Source organism: Pyrus communis, chromosome 11 (assembly GCF_963583255.1).
Source record: "Pyrus communis chromosome 11, drPyrComm1.1, whole genome shotgun sequence".
NCBI classification, from domain to species: domain Eukaryota; kingdom Viridiplantae; phylum Streptophyta; class Magnoliopsida; order Rosales; family Rosaceae; genus Pyrus; species Pyrus communis.
In genome coordinates this window covers 20,221,858-20,241,930 of record NC_084813.1, presented here as the reverse complement: position 1 = coordinate 20,241,930, position 20,073 = coordinate 20,221,858, and the positions used below count along the sequence as shown (strand labels likewise).

The 20,073-nt window shown below is 36.7% G+C and overlaps 1 protein-coding gene and 1 pseudogene across 1 annotated transcript; both read right to left on the bottom strand.

Annotated features, from left to right (window-relative positions):
* The window catches only part of LOC137709169 (condensin complex subunit 2-like), a 39,919-nt pseudogene extending 20,074 nt beyond the window's left edge, over nucleotides 1-19,845 (bottom strand).
* LOC137708778 (ankyrin repeat-containing protein ITN1-like) lies at nucleotides 315-1,790 on the bottom strand. Its single transcript, XM_068447931.1, has 2 exons — nucleotides 1,460-1,790; nucleotides 315-1,145 (listed from the first exon to the last, which is right to left on the bottom strand). Exons 1-2 carry the CDS (start codon nucleotides 1,742-1,744, stop codon nucleotides 504-506), a joined length of 927 nt encoding a protein of 308 aa, XP_068304032.1. The 5' UTR covers nucleotides 1,745-1,790; the 3' UTR covers nucleotides 315-503.
* Nucleotides 19,846-20,073: the final 228 nt, after the last annotated feature.

Sequence of the window (20,073 nt, the reverse complement as noted above, 5' to 3'; positions counted from 1 at the left end):
TCGAATATAATATTAGGGATGTAATTGGCATATTTTTATAATTCAATGACTGATTTTTCTGAAAAAAAATAGTTTAAAGATCTAATTTTTACTCAAATGATAATTTAAGGATTAAATTAATAGTTCATCCAAAGGCATTATACGTTGCTACTCGTGCATATGATATAAACATCCATTTTCTTTTGTTGACCAATCTATGACCGTCAATTTTACATTTGTGTGTTGGGAGCTACCAAGTTAGCATTTTAAAAAAGTCATCATTCATTCTAACTAGCATCAGAAGGCATAGATATAATTACTTTTCATTACTGCGGTAAAATGTCACATACAAAAGAAGAATGGATGCAACAGAAGACTAAATGTTCAAACACGTACATTAATGTCTCTTTATTACAACCAGGATGAATTTGGTTTTATTATACAAGATCCAAACAACCTTTCATTACAAACTTCAAAAAAAAATTGTAGCAATCCAAAACTAATAAGCATCATTTATAATAACATTAACACGAGGCCGAGTATTTAGGGTCTTCATAAGGCCAATTTTTTATTTTCCTGTCAAACACGCCTGCTCCATAAGTAGAAATGACTAACTCAAGGAGGAGGGGAAATTGCATCCATATGAAAGATGCCACTGGAACAATAGCAAGCAAAGTAAGTAGACTAGCAATAGATGATTTTCCATCTAGCATAATGGAAAGGGCTGAAGAAAAAGCTATCATCATTGCCGCGATAGATAAAAAAAGGGTGATAAGGCCTAATATCATTTTTGTTGGCAATGATTTGAGGAAATCATCTTCGGCATAACGTGATGTGAGGATTCCCAAAAATATCATTACTGAAGTTGTGGAAGAAAAGAGCGATATAACATCTGAAACTATAAAAGTTATGAATGCTCTCTTACTTAAAAATATAGGAAGACCTGTATCTTGTTTATTTCCACCAGGAACCGTAAACGCTGCAGCAAACATGATAGTGACGATGAGAGCCCCTACGACTGTACAAGATGTTGCTGTATCTTTCATTGCCTTTTCACCCTCTTTCACCAAGTCCTTGTGACCCTTGGTAAATAATTCACGTGGTGTCATCTCATCCGTGCTATTTACTATTTCATGATCTCCCGGCTCTGCAAAATGTTCCACCTCCTGCATGTCATTCAACAAAAACTTAAGAGATGTGAATATATACATCCGAAGAGTAATTCTGATCTCTTGGTACAAATCCTTATGGCCAAGTGTCAACGTATTTTGAGTTAAAGTTATGAAGGCATGGACCACAAATATATAAAATAACGTCTGTTTTCCTTATAAATTTCAATTATATACAAGAGAGAAGATGGTGAATAGGAGAGGAGGGGGTTCCATCATCAATTTTCACGAATATGATTAAGTAGTCTCTTATATAATAACATAGATTTTATAAGTATAATATATAATTAATTCTATAGATAAGTAATCACCTTGAACCATTGCAGTTCCCTTTGCATTTGCAAAGCTGCACCTCGAATAAGATTAATCTGTGCGGCGGAGGAAATAGTTCCTACCACATGCAGCATGTTATTCCTCGACTTATCAAGCGTACTTACGAACCGTCGCCAATGAGGTTGAGCATCTAGTCCATATAAGAGACTAAAAACTTTATGTTGACGACATTCAGCTGCAAATTGAAAGATGTTCCGGCCTTTTTCATTGGTGATCTCACGGAGTTCATAATTTGCTCTGTATAAATGAGTAATATACTCCATATGCCCTTTTTTATTGCTAGGAACATTGCTGTTTCCAAGTCTTGCAATTCTTTGACATTTTCATTTTTCGTCGCTTCACACATGTGAGGTAGAAATTGAAGGATCCGAACATGGGCCAATTTCATTTGACGTATACGATTGTATCCTATGTTGACATTCAAAACAAATCAAACAATATACCCTTAATTATGTATATAGAATTAGAAAATAATTGAAAATAAAAACATACAAAGAAAGTAATTAAAAATTATTAAGACAATAAATAGGAAAATAAAATAAAAGTGATTTTTACACACCTTTTAAGTTTTTCACACACTCCTATATATATATGGACATTAGATTGAATAAAACAAATAGAATCAATGATAAAAATAAAATAAAATAAAATAAAAAAAAGAATGTGTGAAATGAATTTCCATAGAAATCAATTCATAATGTAGCGTACCCAAAAGTTTACCAAAGGTCTTGAGAACTAGACCACGAAATAAACTTGTACCTGCATTGAAATTCCAAATTGTCAGTAAAGTCTTCAATTACCAATTAGTTTATATCCCCTTTTTATCAAAAAAAAAAAAAGGTTATATCTCTGTTTAAACCATATAATATGGTACAAAAATTTGATCTCTTTAGCATTACTTAATATGGTACAAAAATGCGGTGAGTTTCTTCGAAATCAAAATCAATAATGCGTACATAGCCTCCTTGTGCCTGCACATTTCTACCGTTGTTGGAGGTGAGTTTCTTTGAAACCAAAATCCACAACTCTAACCCACATATAAAAGACCTAGTAGGTAATAGATTGCCTTGATGGTTAGATATTTTTCTTCAATCCACTCAGTCCCAAGTTTAAACTCTCTTTTTTCCCCTTAATTTAGATGAGTGTAGAATATAAATTTTAATAAAAAGGCAAAAAGGTTCTATGTGACATCCCACATCGCCTAGCAAGTAGCGCGCGAGAGCATTCAAAGGATGGGTGACCCATCGGGAAGTTCTCGTGTGAGTTCCCAGAAACAAAACCGTGAGGGTGTGCTGGGGGCCCAAAGCAAACAATATTGTGCTACGGTGGAGTCGGGCCCGGGAAGTGGTCCCACTCGGGCTGGGGTGTGACAATTTGGTATCAGAGCCTAACCCTGGCCGTGGTGTGCCGACGAAGACGTCGGGCCCCTAAGGGGGGTAGATTGTGACATCCCACATCGCCCAGGGGGGTGATCCTTATATGTATATTCTCATCTCTACCTAGCACGAGGCCTTTTGGCAGCTCACTGGCTTCGGGTTCCATGGGAACTCCGAAGTTAAGCGAGTAGCTCGCGAGAGCATTCCCAGGATGGGTGATCCATCGGGAAGTTCTCGTGTGAGTTCCCAGAAACAAAACCGTGAGGTGTGCTGGGGGCCCAAAGCGAACAATATCATGCTATGGTGGAGTCAGGCCCAGGAAGTGGTCCCGCCGGGGCGGGGATGTGACATTCTAAACTCCATAAATATTTCAAATAATTCCAAATCAAACACAATAATCAAACTTTAGTACCACTATATTTGATAGCTTCGACCAATGTTCTAAAAGCCGCTAGTTGGACTGCAGAGCCTAAGTGGTTTTATACAAATTTGATTAAATTATTATATGATTTATAAATAAGTATCTACTTATAATACATAGTTGTATTGAAAAGCATAAATTGCAACATAAAAAATGATATATTAATTAATAGGTTGCAATGGATAAAAATATAAGACTAAGACTTGATATGTATGTTGATAGAAGATAAGCTCCACCACCATTTGAAACCAAGTTAGAAAAGAGGTAAATATGAAGAAGATGACCTCCTACATATCCATTGTTGAGGTAGATACCATAGTAGTAGGAATGTAGGAGTGAAAAAAAAGAGGAAGCATCCAAATGCATCTATAAATCAGCTCAAATAAAAAAGGAAAATAAAAATGATATATACAGAACCAATAGGGAGATTGACCTTGCCAATTTCACTTCAAGAATAAAGGCTTCTCCTAAAATATGGTCAATGGGTTTATCTTGAAATATAAGGGCTTCTCCTAAAATATGCTTGCTAACTGATTTATATAAGTTGTGGTACCTTAATTTATGAAACAACTAAACATTAACAAAAACAAATGGCACGTCTGTCGTGTAACATGCGTACCTGGGCAAATGAGATGCCTTTGCCTTTTATTACTCTGGTCGCCATCTTCCGGTTTTTCAACGTTTATACAAACATCATCATCAGTGGTAGGAATAGGTTCGTCAATGGTACGCATTGGTTTTATTTGTATGCCTATCAAGATAAGAACACGAGCCCACTTATATATTAATACGCGATATAAACTAGTTCCGTGAACCAAGAGTTTTCTATTGCTGCGTCAAATAAGAATAAAAGAAAATAGAAAGCTTAATTAGGACAAAATTTAAAATGAAGAGAAAAAGGAAAGCATTACTAACCGTTATAAATCCATTGTTCCCAGAAATTGAGCGAGCTTCCACTTAAGAATGCAGAAGATATACCAGCTAGTTCATATAAAGGTGTTATCCCGTAAAAATTTTTAGCAATGGCTAACTTTGGGCGGCGCTGAATTAAATCCCACGCAATATCTACATGTTGTGGAGTGTTTAGAAATAACCTCTATAGATCTCGTTATAAAATTAGCTTAGTCTCAACATTATTAATATACAACGGTTTTATAGTATTTACACAAGGAAAAAAAAAATTAAGGCACCACTAATAATAATTATCATTTGAATGTTAATCTTACCAAATCTTTTTAACTTAAGACCGTCGATAATAAGCATAGCACATTCAGAATTGTTCAGGGTTTCGTGCGAAGTGACGGAATAAAGGTATTGAGCCATTTTTTCTCCTCTTTCATGACCAAGACCATGAGCATGAATAAGTGGGGTAATTTTGCCGTCCAAAAGTGGTAACGTTTTATCGGGAAGGACAATACTGAGTAACTTCTTGTTCTTTTCAACCATGCATTTTGCTAGTTCGACGCTTTCTGGAATATTGGTTATAACACGATGAAGAGCAGTAAGACCCACATCGTCTTGTATTTCCAAGTCTTTTGGTCTCATTAAGTGCACCAATTCTTTTGCAATGTCCACCTTCTCAAAAAAGACTGCCCAGTGAAGAATTGTCCCACCTTCAAAAAGTCTTGCAGTTACTGCCTTGGGTTGTTGGATAAGAAACTCCATTGCAGCATCCCATTCCTCATTCTCCACTAACTCCCATAAAGTTTGATTAACATGGCTGTCCTCGTGTCCTGCCAAGCTAGCTAACGTTACATATATATCCCCATAAATAATGTACGTAACATATAGTTGCTACCCATATCATCAAAACAAAAACATATAGACTATATACTTGTTGTGGATTTTTCTTATTCTTCTTAATTTTATTATATGTATATAGAGTACTGTTGACTCTAAAAATTACAAAACTTACGTGGCGTGCATGCCGAGTAACTAATAAGCTCACTACGTCCTTCGGTTGAATACGGGGCGTGCCAACTCGTCGGCCGAGCTCGACCGAGGAGTAAAATTTGTTGATGTTGCATTGAGAGCGTTGTTGACTTCTTGATCTTGCGATTGCGGCCGAGGAAGGAACAAGTCTCGGCCTTTGGATTCTCGAGCCTGAAGACAAGGCTACTAATTCTGTGAAGTTCACGAATCGTCGACGCCGGATTCGGTCACAGTGATTATATTCGTGAGAGTATAAGCATGCGAATCAACACCAGACTATATGGACACAAGTACTCAAAGGTAATGTATGTCTTGATGGTAAATGTAGTTCGGCTGTTAGAATGCCGAACTCTGAAACTCACTTGTGAGTATCCAATCATAAAATCACTCGGCATTCAATGCGCCGAATGTCGTAACTCGTAACACCTTACTTCGCCGAGAAGGCTAATAAGATGACCTCTTCCAATAAGGATTCGGAAACCCTTCTCGACCGAGACTTGGATAGATAACCAGTCGGCCTCGACGCAGTGCTATTTATCCAAACTGAAGGTGCTCCTTGGTCGATTGATTCTACGGCAACAGTGCTGTTTATCTAAACTGAATGTACTCCTTGGTCGATTGATTCTACGGCAACAGTATTGCTTATCCAAATTGAAGATGTTCGTCGGTTGTCTTCACAGTGCTGTTTATCCAAACTGAAGATGTGTTGGCGGAAAAAGTAAATAAAAAATCTCAAGTTGTTTGAAAGGTTTGCGCAGGGCAGTTGTGTGTTGAGTTGGAGCGCCTTTTTCCGTTGCCACTGCATCTGTATTTATAGGACTGAAGTACTTACTTAGCGCGGCCAGATAATGTTGCAGAGATTGATTGGGATTTTACTACCTCCTCCACCTAACATGCATCACCAAAATCTCAAATCTCAAATGGCCACGTGTATTTTTAGAGGACTCATCTTTTGCATGCCTCCTTAGACTAGGTTTCCTAGTCCAACTACTCATTTTCTTTCATTCCATTATCCCATCACTGAATTAATAATTATATAGGAAATAATATTTCATACGGCATGCTTGTCATTCCATCATCAATTCATATGACCACATCCATCACTATGCAAAAAAGACCTAGCCTACCTAGGTTTCTGTCTCACCATTATCCAAGACCAACAAATCTCATGCTATGCCACGTGATAAGATCCCAAGCCGAGTTGCTCTAATCCATATGGTACACTGCTAACAAATCCAAATTAAATCGAACTGTTCTACTTGCTTCTACATCGGGACTGTGATTTTTATCCCATTTATTTTGTATAAGAAAATTTGAGATAACTTATTAAAAGATAATTATTATGATTAAAAACCATAACATTATCTCAAAACAAAATTATCTTAACTTTCTTATCAGACGGTCTAGAATCATGTTTACTCAACGGCCTCGATTGCACAGGCCGATAGTGTAATTTTGGGTCCAAACATTGCCCCCCAATTTCCTTGAGCTTCAGCTCATAAACCGAATGGTTAAGGAAATTAACTGTTTGTAACCAACAACATTTCGTCGTATTGACGAAACAAATTTTGCTTATCGGCATTAAAATCACCTTTGTTCAGCCAATATCTTGATCTTCCTCTGCTAATTCACCACTCGTCCCTTCCATGCACATGCATACATGCATGCACTCTATTTATTAACATTTGATGGGTACCATTTGTTTTCAGCAGCCCATTTGTGATGGCAGAGAAGCTGCAATGGAGAGTAGAAAATGAGACAGCTACCACAACTATCGACTGCCAAGGTCGAGAAAAAATTTGGGAGGGTCGAGAAAAATTGTTCTTAGAGCTCGGCCTATATATACATAACTAATTATATGTAACTAATAAAAATGGCCGAGGAACATTAGCTATATACGCTTGGTGGGCCGAGAAACACAAAGATAATTTCTGGATCGCCGAATATATCTCTCCTCCTTTTTGCTGCTAAAACCCTCTTTTCCACTTCAATGGGTAGGAAATGCTTAAAAAGTTTTTATAACCAAAATCCCTGCTACAATGGCATCCTTGAAAAGCCAACTTTGACTCACATAATGGCCATGCAGAAATCAACCGAATGACACCAAGCATGATATTGAGTCACCTTCATTTCAAACTTGGACATGGCACGAACTCCGAAGGTTTAATAATTTTTATTCGACTAAATCTCCTCGGCCATGCTAAGCAGCATATAACAATAACTTTGCCGTGGTGAATTTTGATTGTTAGTAACTCGCCGAAGAGACATGGTCATGGCTTCTTTTGACCCAAAAAAAAAATGGTCAAGGCCGAGGCTGAGAAACTTTGAGCCAAGGTCGAGCAGAATTTTTCTTAGCAGCTCGGCCTATAAGCAGAAACCAAGTGAACACTGTTGAGCTCAACAAACACATCATTGCGATTTTTCTCGCCCGAGACTATTCCACCGAATGGGTCACTAATATCATCATATTTGAGTCGCATCAAAATTCTCTGCTTACTTGCCCCAAGAAAGGATGCGGCAAAAGTGGACATCATGGTGCCAGATGACCACCAAAAAAGTATCCTACCACGTCCATAGGCTGAAGCCTACTACCATTCTTCTCGGTAGTGGCATCCTGAAGAAACTATATATATATATATACACACACACACACACACACGACATCAGGCTATCATGTTGTTGGCTTGAATTTTCAAACAAATTGCACACTACACCAAGCATCAAGCCTTAGTACCGCACCAAGCATCAGGCCTTCATTGCTTAAATTTCACCGAGAAAGAGCTTATTGAGAGCAAGCCTATAATGTCTGATAGCCGAACTACCAAGTTTCTAGTACCAAGGCTTCAAAGTTGGCCTCAATCTGCCAATTATTTTTATTATTTTTTTTTTAACGAGGGCTCAGTGCTCGTTGGCCCCCTATTTTCTTATGCATCGGCTCAAATAGCCAGATGGATAAGAAAATACATAAAAAATTGAAATCTAATGTATAGGAATAAAAGTGGCCGATCCATGAAAAGGAGGAGGCCAACGATGCTTTATTCTAAGTCGAGATCGTGTAATAACAAAAATTTTAAATTGATTTTGCTCTAGACCAAATAAAGAATTTTCTCCAAAGATTTTTGACTCGACAAAATATTTTTCATTTTCAGCCGCCGAATGTGTTGGACAATTATTATGCCCCCAGGCATAATAATTTCGCCAATTTCGGCTTTTAACCCGAACAACTGAGCCGAATGGGATTGCTCCATATCGGCTTTATAGCCAAATACCATATCGACTGTCATGGTTTCGGCGTCCAAGACCATATCTCCAATTACCATATCAATCGATGTGGTTTTATGGTTTGAAGCCGTGTCTTGTTCATCATTGGAACACCCCTCTGACGAATCATTTTCTGAGTCAATCTTTGGCTCAGAAAATTGAACATTTTCTTCTTGGCCTACTACACTTTTAGTCTTGACCGAACAAATAAGTGGCCTAGGTTCTTCTTTGGCCATCTCGACAATCTTCTTAGGCCGAATTTTGATTGTAGCCGGAGTGAAAAATTGCCCCCCGGTCTTTTGATCCAACCATTCCTCAAATGGAATGAATTTGTAGTAAAAAAAAATGTAAGGAAAATGTTCTCCATCTAGCCAAGCATTAAATCGAGCCCTGTCTTCATTTACCCATTGCTTTTGTAGGGTAACAAGAGCTTTTATTCTTAACATGTAAGCGAATGACTTTTGCATCTCTCTATGGCCACGAAGAACATTTTCCACTTCCAAAGATCTTTTTCGTTCCTTATTGTGTTTTTTCAATTCCTCTAGGCGCTCATACAATCGGCTACGTTCAACCAGATTGGAATCTTGATATATCATATGAACTTTGTAGTTTTAGCACTGGGTCCCACTGGGCGTGCCAAAATGTTGACTCTAAAAATTACAAAACCTACGTGGCGCGCAGACCGAGTAATTAATAAGCTCACTACGTCATTCGGTTGAATGTGGGGCGTGCCAACTCGTCGACCGAGCTCGGCCGACGAGTAAAATTTGTTGATGTTACGTTGAGCGCTTTGCTAACTTCTTGATCTTGTGATTGCGACTGATGAAGGAACAAGTCTCGGCCTTTGGATTCTAGAACCTAAAAACAAGGCTACTAATTCTGCGAAGTTCACGAATCGTCGACACCGGATTCGGTCACAGTGATTATATTTGTGAGAGTATAAGCACGTCGAATCGACACCAGACTATATAGACACAAGTACTCAAAGGTAATGTATGTCTTGATGGTAAATGTAGTTCAGCCGTCAAAATGCCGAACTCTGAAACTCACTTGTGAGTATCCAATTATAAAATCACTCGGCGTTCAATGCGCCGAATGTCGTAACTCGTAACACCTTACTTCGCCGAAAAGGCTAATAAGATAACCTCTGCCAATAAGGATTCGAAAACCCTTCTCGACCGAGACTTGGATAGGTAACCAGTCGGCCTCGACACAGTGCTGTTTATCCAAACTGAAGGTGCTCCTTGGTCGATTAATTCTACAGTAACAATGTTGTTTATCCAAGCTGAAAATGTTCGCCGATTGCCTTCACAGTGCTGTTTATCCAAACTGAAAATGTGTTGGCGGAAAAAGAAAATAAAAAATCTCAAGTTGTTTGAAAGGTTTGCGCAGGGCAGTTGTGTGTTGAGTTGGAGCATCTTTTTCCGTTGCCACTGCATCTGTATTTATAAGACTGAAGTACTTGCTTTGCGATGCTAGATAATGTTGCTGAGATTGATTGGGATTTTACTACGTCCTCCACCTAACATGCCTCATCAAAACCCGAAATCTCAAATGGAGGCCACGTGCATTTTTAGAGGGCTCATCTTTTGCATGCCTCCTTAGACTAGGTTTCCTAGTCCAACTACTCCTTTTCTTTCATCCCATTATCCCATCATTGAATTAATAATTATATAGGAAATAATATTTCATACAGCATGCTTGTCATTCCATCATCAATTCATCTGACCACATCCATCACTATGCAAAAAAGACCTAGCCTACCTAGGTTTCTGTCTCACCATTATCCAAGACCAACAAATCCTATGCTATGCCACGTGATAAGATCCCAAGCCGAGTTGCCCTAATCCACATGGTACACTGCTAACAAATCCAAATTAAATCAGACTGTTCTACTTGCTTCTACATCGGGACTATGATTTTGATCCCATTTATTTTGTATAAGAAAATTTGAGATAACTTATTAAAAGATAATTATTATGATTAAAAACCATAACATTATCTCAAAACAAAATTATCTTAACTTTCTTATCCGACAGTCTAGAATCATGCTTACTCAACGGCCTCGATTGCACAGGCCGATGGTGTAATTATGGGTCCAAACAAGTACATTTGTTCTATTTTGACTATTGAATACCGTCTTTTTTTTCTTTGTAAATTGCAACTGTTAATAAGAATCCAAAGTCGATAACATCATGCATTTTAGTTTTTTCCTTGTAAAAAACGAAATAAACGATGATTTTAGAATGAAAATAATGTTGTAGATTTGAAAGGAGTTTAATTAATAAATATTGAATCGAAATCTTTGTGAGAATCGAGAGATAATACCTTCATGGGGCGATTCTTCTGTGGCATCATTCTCTGGCTCTGCCTCAATAATGTTTGGGTTGTTATTCGTGTGATCGTCGGATATCTCTCCTGAAAAATGAAATCATATATGTTTATATTCCATCATTCTCTATTGGGAAATATAGTTTTCCTATCTTATTTTTGATGTAGTTTAAATTGAACTATTCTATTAAGGATAGATCTAATTCAACTGAAAAGAGCCATGTCGAAGCCAAAACTGACACTACTCACACAATTGATGTCTCTCTTTTTATTGAAAAGAAGACGTCTCTCTTTTTAATGAATATGAACAAAAAAAATGTGAAATATTAGTGGGTTTTCCTTTTGGAAGGCCTAATGAATTGGACTCACTACACTTTGTATACAGTACGACAAAAAGGCAAAGAGGTATGTTTGGCACCTCGAAGTTGAGGAGTTCCTCATAGAAAATAAAAAAATTCGTGATTGATTCTCAGTTCGTGCTTATGATAAAAATTGTTCAAATTATATATCACTTAATAAAAATCATTTTTGTAAAAAATTAATTAATTCTAAAGTTGTTTAGTCAATGAATTGTCGCAAATAGATATAGATGGTTTGTAACGTTTGTATTGAATATAACCATATATTTTTAAACAGTTCAATAACTAAATAATCTCATATTTTATTAATTTTACCAAATGAATCTTTACCAAGTGATTTATAACATTAACAATTTTAAGAACAAGCATAAAATTCTGTGAATCGATCACAAAGTATTTTGATAATGAACTTCTCCTTGTCCTGTGAGGATCCAAGTTAATTCCAGAGACAAATGCCTAATTATATGGAAAAGGCAAATGCGCACGTACCGGTTCCTGTGGCTTGGGATGCTTCAGCTGGCTTCAACTTTTCTGCCAAAATATCCCAGGCAATTTTAGCTCTGCGGGTGCCCCTAATAAAAGAAAAAGTATCGGCCCCACAAGAAACCTGGATCGAGTGCAAAGCCTCGGCATTACTCTTCCTCCAGGCTTGAAATTCAACTTCACCATCTTCTCGTTTACGAGGCTCAGTGGTGGCTTCCACAACTTCCCAAAGACCCTTTGCCAACAGGTAGGTTTCAACTCGCAAACTCCATTCTTCATAGTTATTTTGGTTTAGAAGTTCATGAACAATTGGACTTGGGACAACTGTGTCTGTCATCTTCAATCTGTAAATTTATCAAATCTTAATTTATATCACTCGAGCATATGTTAGAACAAACTAGTAAGAAAAAACTAATACTCACAGGTTGAATTTTTAGGCAATCTTCAGATTAAGCTATGTGCACATAGTGCAGCCAAAGTTCATCTTTGGGTATGCTCGTTTATGATAACAAATCAGCCATTAAAAAAAGACTCGAGAGATCACTATTATTTGTATTACAACTGGACATGGGAGCACATACTGAAGACAAAAAAACAAAGGGATCCAGCTCCACCGGGACAAATTAAATGATACGTACAGTAAGCCCTACAATCGTCGTAATGCCAGTCCCCCGCGAAGTCAACCCCCTCTTTGCTTCAAATTGATTTCTCTCCCTCTTATAAAACTCGACGAACCCACAGCCCAGATTTCCCCTCCTTGCTTCACGGAGGAACACCTGGCTGGTTCCGCTCTGGATCTGATCCAACGTCAAGTTGTGATACCGCAACTTCCTTTGAAACAAAACAAAACAAATTCAAAGTTTCAAACTTAGAAGAAGAAGAAGAAGAAGAAGAAGAAAGCCAGAGTAATTTGAGTGAAACGGGAGAAAAAGGAGGGAGAGGGCAGAGAGACAGTGGTCACAGAAAAGGAGGAAGAAAAAAGGGTGAAAAGGAGGGAGAGGGGAGTGAGAGTGGGACAGGATGAAGAGGGGAAGAGGATTATATAAAAAATAAAATAAAAAGTTAAATTAATAATAAAATATTAATAGATACTGATTAAATAATATAAAGATAAATTACATCACAATCTCCTGCTTTATATTTTAAATATTTTTTTTAAACGATAAATTTATTAAAATGTTAGATAAGGAAACCGACAAGATTCTTACTTATTGCAATATCATATGTATTTTATCTTAAAAATTTGTTATAATAGTAAACTTCTGTCAACTTTCTGCTAATTACTGACGTTTGCATGCCTATTTCTCACCCAACTGGAATTCCACATTGACTTTATTAAACACGTGGATCACCCCACCGATTAACACGTGGAAAGAAGAACAAATTCAAAAAAATCAGAAAAACTAAAAAAGAAACAAAAATTTAAATTTAAACTTTGACTGCTTGGCACCCTCAGCCAATTTCCAGAAAGAGGATGCCCCCTCCAAAAACACCACTATGAATGAATACGGCTTGGCACCCTGAAATTATTTTTCTCAAATTCTCAAAAAGCTTTTGAAAATCTCTCTCAAAGTTTGGATATTTGGATTTTCTGCAAAATTTGGGATAGTTTAATACCGGTAGGTAGGAAATTAGTGATTTAGAAATGGTAAGCCCCAAATGTGGAGGTGTAGAAGGGGTGCCCTGCGATGCAGCGACCATCCGGGGATTTCTGCAGCGTCTCGCTGTCCGTTGCTCTATCGACTCGTCGTCCGTGTGATTAGGGTGCCCACGGTAACTACTCTGTTTCCCCTCTCGTTCTCTACCTGCTCGACCCGACTCCCAGCTCCACAACTGGAATATGGGTTTGCCGTCCATGGATTTATCCTTGGGATGGGAAGTTCACCGGATTTGGGGCGAGGGTTGTGAAATTCCTCGAAGGTTAGAGCTTTGTTGGGTTCCTAAATATTCGTTATCCGTTACTCCCCGTCTGTGTGTTCTTCTTCTTATTCTTATTCTTAGGGGTGTAGTCAATTAGGATTTCAAAGAACTTTAATGGATTTTTTGTATGACAGATTCTAAAAGATTTTAATAGACTTAACAATTTCATATGGATTTTGACGGATTTTATATGGATTCCTATTACAGATTTGTATGAACTTGTATGGATTCTTTCTTGGATTTCTTAGGATTTTGTAAAAATTGAGAATCGCACTAAAGCATTTTTAATGAAATCCAACGGTTGGGATTAACATCTCCAACTCTCTGCAATTGAAACCCTAATTTTTTTCTTTTCCGTCCTTGCTCCTGTTCAGAGTTGAGATGCATTGTCAACATCTTGGTTAAGCACCATTGCAAGAATGGGGATCTTGATTTTACTTTTGGGGTTCTGAAGGAAATGAAAAGGTCCAAAATTGCTTACCCTAATTTGATTAGGTACTCAACTCTCTTCGGTGGTCTCTATGAAAGTGGAAGACTCACAGAAGCAATGGAGTTGTTCGAACGTATGATCCCAAAGGACCAAATTTTGCCCAATGTCCTAGCTTACAACATTTTGGTTAATGGGTTTGGCCATAGTGGCAAAGTCGACAAAGCTGATACCATGACTTCCAACATGATACTTGGAGGGTTGTGCAGAGAGGGGAGAGTTGAGGATGCTCTTGAGATGCTGGAGAATGCAAGTGTAGGCACTGATAGTGGATTTTGAATTGGGGATTTGAGATTTTTTTTTCTTTAAGGGAAAAATTCAGAAAAACCTTCAATTCGTAGTATTTGTTTGCGAATTTGAACTAGTTAAAAAAATATCCATGACGGATGAGTATGAAGAAGATGAAGTCTGAGATATGAGAAAGGGTTTTCTTCTATGTGAAAAGAAATCGGAGGGGGGAAGATAGGATTCTTGATGGCATATGATATTTATACCCCTCACTCTTAAATCCATCAAAATCCACCATTCATTGAAATCCTAGCAAATCTTTAGGATTCTCATTACATATAAACTTAGGTGGACTTCGTAAAAATTTTAATTGACTATTCGGATTTGGATGTATTCTTTAAAATCCTCTCAAATCTTAATTTGACTACACCATGATTTCAAACCCTTTCAAAATCCTTTTCCAAAATCATAGTTGAATATACCATGATTTTAAAATCTATTAAAATCCCACCAAATTCTAATTTGATTACACCCCCTTAGTTTTCTCTTTTGAAAACCCGAACCAACATATTGGATCTCTAGAACTGAAGGAATTGAAGGAATGCAGATGTTGTGGGCTGGCGGTGGGGGTTGAACTAGAGGGAGCTGGGGCTGAGGGGTGACGGAATGAGGTGAGGATTGGGGATGTTGGGGGCGGGGGTGGGGGCACAAACAAATGTGTGGGTGGGGGGGGGGGGGGGGGACAAAATTATTTGTTTTCAATTAATTTTAATTGTTAAATAAATAATAAATCATTTTTTATTCTAGTTGGCGATGTAGTGAGGCGTGCATTTGACACGTCAACATGTAACAAAAAAGTTGATGGAGGTGTGATATTGCAATGAACTCATAAATAATGGCATTACAATATTTAAAATATGAGATATGAGATTGTGGTTCGACCCATAATTGAAGTAGTTTTGTATGATTTACCCATAATATAATATTAAAGTTTGTTAATTATCTTACTTTCTAGTCTGACACTATACCAAAAGCTTCATAAAATCAGTCCAGCTTGGTCTATTCTATGTCAGTCCAGCTTAAAGGTTGTTTGGTACTGCTATGTAGGGGTGGGCACAGTTCAATTCGATGAGTGAAACCGAAAAATTTTACGGTTTGATTCGGTGCGGTTTTGAAGCTAAAACCGAAATGAAATCAAATCGAACAGTTTCAAACAGTTTCGATTTGGTTTCAAACCATTTACATACAAAATGAAAAAAATAAATTATTTGTCTTCTCCTTCTCACACCCCTCACCCCCTCACCCCACCTTCTCTCCTCCTCCTCCTACCAACACCATTAATATTTTTAAGAAAAACATACAGTTCGAAAACCTTATTTCAAACCATTTTCAAACACATAATATTTTTAAGAAAAACGTACAGTTCGAAAACGTTATTTCAAACCATTTTCAAACATTTCCTGGATGCAAGGTCAAGTTGCATATTCAAGCCTCCAAGGGACTCTGCACCTCCAGCAAGGCAACAAATGCGTTCTCATTCGATAATATCACTCTAGGGCAGTAAATACTTGCAGCAAAACCTACAACACATCCAATGCTTCAGCAAATGCCTTGTATCAATTGCATGACCTCGCGTCTATGGGTTTGATATAATCCTACCATTTTGCGTCTGTGGGTTGATGAGATGATTTTGAACTTTTGAGAGTGAGACTGATTTGAGACCGAGAGCATCACTAAGGCCTACTCTAACTCTGGAGTAAAACTCAAATTTTAGATTTTAAACTTATTCCAACTTGTTCCAACCTTTGAGGCAAATATGAGTTTCAACTCAAAACTCATTTCTGGAGTAAATTTAGCCCAAGATTCCTCTTGTGTTAGTGGAGCTAGTTCATCATATATATGTACTTTTTTTCAGTTTTATATTTATAAATTCATTGAATCCAACAACTAAGATCTAATATGATCGAATCCAACAGTAAAAAAAAAAAAAAAAAAAAAGGATCTAAGGGTCTAAATTTAAATTTAACGGCTAAAGTAATTAAAAAAAATTATTTTATGTGTTTCATATTCTTCATGGTGTTCCACGAGTTTCATGGTATCAGTTTAGAGATTTTTCAATATTTATCGAAATCTGAATATTTTTTTATTAAAATGTTCATAAAATTAAATTAGGGTTGTCTACATAATTTTGTTTAAAAAAAATTTACTTTAAGAAAAAAAAAATTATCCTAAATTCATTCTCTAATATTCTCGGGCTAAAAAATTTAATCCATAAGGGTTGAAGAAAAAAAACTGTTTTTGGGTTAAAACCTAAATTTTCTTAACTAAAAATTTTAGATTTTAAACCAAAGATTGGAGATGGTCTAAGCAGAAAAGTGATGAAATTATCTATAATTGAGTCCACACTAAATGTATGGATTCTTAACAAACAACCAATTAGAACATAACATCTAATATGGATATTTAATTAAATGTTTTCTTTTTATGGTATTGTTAAGGAGACTAAATTTTGTAAACTAAATGATGTGGCTGTTAATATTTTTTTTTTTGTCAAAATGTGGTTGTTGATAATTTATGTATTGATTAACTAGCTTATTTTTTAATAGTAATAAGTAACAATTGAGGATGAAATGATTAATTTATCCTTAAATTTGATATAATTGATTCTGCAATCTAACATCAATTGGTTAATTGCCTAATTTTAAATAATCAAACCGCAATTTATCCTAAAGTTTTATTTTTATATCTTTGTTTCATTGTCACCAAATTTTACGCAGCGGTATATTTGTATCATTTAGTTGTTGTCATTCTAGTCACATCCAAAAAAATTTTGACGAAATTATTGGAAGATGTGATGACGTGCCCACTGATGATGTTCAACTTAACTGTCATGTCCCACTTTCTTATTAAACGTTATAGGCACCATTAGAATTCTGCACAACAGTGATAGCAGCCATGTCCCACCTTCTTTTTAAACGTTCTGGGCACCACTAGAATTCTCTACAACAGTGATCAGAAATTGTTTTCTTTCGTACACATTTAATGGTGCCAGCTTTGCAACCGCAAACGCAGGTAATATGGTTCATTGAGTGGGTTGTAGGCTTAAAAATCATAAATTCATACGGCCATAGCAATGGAAAAAGAACTGAGTCAATTTTGGGAGTCTTCGTCAAGCATGGTCCACAATCTTTTCCATTTTCATTTTATAAATGCAGAGTATATACTGTATACAATGCATGGCGTCGTCGAGTGAGAATTTTCCTTTAAACTGGATATTAAGGCGTCTCTTTAAACTGGACATCAATCCGTGAGCAGAATTCATATACATACCCACTGATATGAAGGTAGGCTGGGATGTGTTAAATCAAAGTTAATTAATCTGGAACCTTTTTCGGAATTATTCCTTGTAGTATAGAAATGTAATTTCTAATTAGCATATGACTTCTATCTGAATAGGGATTGATATAACTCTATATATTGATATAATCCTACTTAAATAGGAATTAATATGGGAATTATTATTAGCACTTTAAAAATCTCATTTTACACTCCAAATTTTCTATGTTAGGAAAGAAAAATACACAGGAGTGTAGAATGAGATTTTTGAAGTACCAATAACACTTCCCATTAATATATCCATATGTCATCGCGACCAAGGTTCTACCAAAAAAAAAAAAAAAAAAAAATCTTTTGAAATATGGTTTAAATGCCAATATTTTCTCAACCTGATTGCATGAAACACTCACGAGTGAGCATGTACCCTAATTTTCGATTACCAAATTATATATTCTACTCAACTTATTATTCACCATTATATTATCTAAACCACTATTAATAGAACTTTTATTGTCAACCAAAAGAGTAACGAAAACGCAAATCACCACCAGCAAAAGAAAGATCAATGGTATCTGATTTATCAAGTTGATTATCAGATGCTATGCGCATCCGTGGTACTTCCGAGGAGTCAAAGAGCACTCTGCATCCAACATAAACTCCAAGATTATTCATTAAAAGACCCTTGGCCCCGCCTTCATCAAATTGTGCAGACGTCTGATGATAGAGGGGATCAACTGCAAATGCAACTGAAAATATAAACAAATTGTATCACAAACTTGGCCTCGCATCTCACAATATAAAACTAGTAATAAGGATAGCACAGGATGAATGATCACCGTCAAACTTTTTTACATTTAGAGCCTCAAAAGATGATTCCAGCGTTGATAAGGGAGATATCTGCATGTATGGATTTATGTCAGCATTTAGCATACGGGAGTTCAATAAATCACTGTAGTGAGTCGGAGAACAGTCAACCTTCTTCTGCGTCGAGTATCTAAAATTACAACAGTATCAAGATACTAACAAGATCAATGGAGCACAAGTCCAATGTGAAAGAAATTACTATTACAATTTACAGATGAGCTGCTTAAAGATAACTATACTACATAGTCTTCATTCCGATAAACCATAAAAAAAATCACATTGCTTCTGCCAGGAAAGGTCATTGATTGTGTGTTCTCTAATTCATTGTATAGGTTATAAATGCAAAGGTTAATACAGCAAAACTATCGATTTTATCTACCTTGAAACGGTATAATGACTAATATGCCAAGAACTCAACTTTCACAAAATTTACTTTGTCCGCAGGTTAGAAAATTGTTCTGAATCAAGTACAGAACCACTTTTAAAATCAATATACTTCTTTTTGTCTTGCAAGTGAATACACTACAGTAAAAAACGAACGGGCAAAGTTATAGCCGATAGCAAACCCAACCTTGTTCCGATTTATGCCTCGGAGTGTACTGAATCCACCCTCATTGAGTAAATTTTGACTCCAGCTTCATGAGTGCAGCTTGCCTTCACAGATAGAGAAGTGATACATATTTAAGCAAACATAGCATATCCAATCGAATATGTGAACTTTCGGCCACTCACTTCAAAAGTGGTTTTACCAAAATCTTGGTCTTGATGGATTTCAAACTCCAAAACTTATCCGAAACATCGTAGTGCCGAATTAACCTTTCGAAAATTCGTCTCTGCATCCTTTTCCTCTTCAACCTTAATAATGTCCGTTAAATGGTCAATCAAATTCAGCTTCCATTTATTTTTCGCATTAATTTTCTGCGCACCCAACAGATCAAAAATCGAACATTTAAGAAAAATTTCACGAACAAACATCAAAATCTAATGCAGTAAAAATGGCTCACTCATTTGACAAATAAAATACTAAAAAAAATTGAAACTTTTTGTTAAAAAAATTAAGTTCAAAACTTTCAATTACTTGAAAAATCTAAACTGACATTTTCACTGGCGAGTTTGATGCAATTCTGGAACAGCTCGAGGATCTGCGCCTTTCTGAAGCCGTTATTGGGGTCTCCCTGCTGTGGCATCAGATTGAGCGCAAAGGACATCTTTCGAATCGCGGCGGCGGGTGCTGCGCGAGCCTGCGCACGCTCGTGGTTGTTGTCGTGGTGCCGAGGAAGAAGGGGCTGGTTGGAGACTGGACACGAGCGGCCATTGGGAGCCTCCGCTTCTGGGCTGCCGGATTAGGGCTCAGATTGTCAGCCATTGCAATCGGGAAAATCGAATTGGGAAATTAGATTTGGGAAAGCTTGTGAGGATGGATACGGATGGGACGAACAAGTTTCCCTCCATTTGATTTGTTTGAAATTTGGGGGTTTTTGAAAAAGCACGGTGAACTGGTGAAGTGCCGATTTAGTTATTGAACTATTATCTTAGTAAAAATTAGATTTCTGAATTAGATTTTTGGTAAAATAAGTCATTAAATTCATTAAAA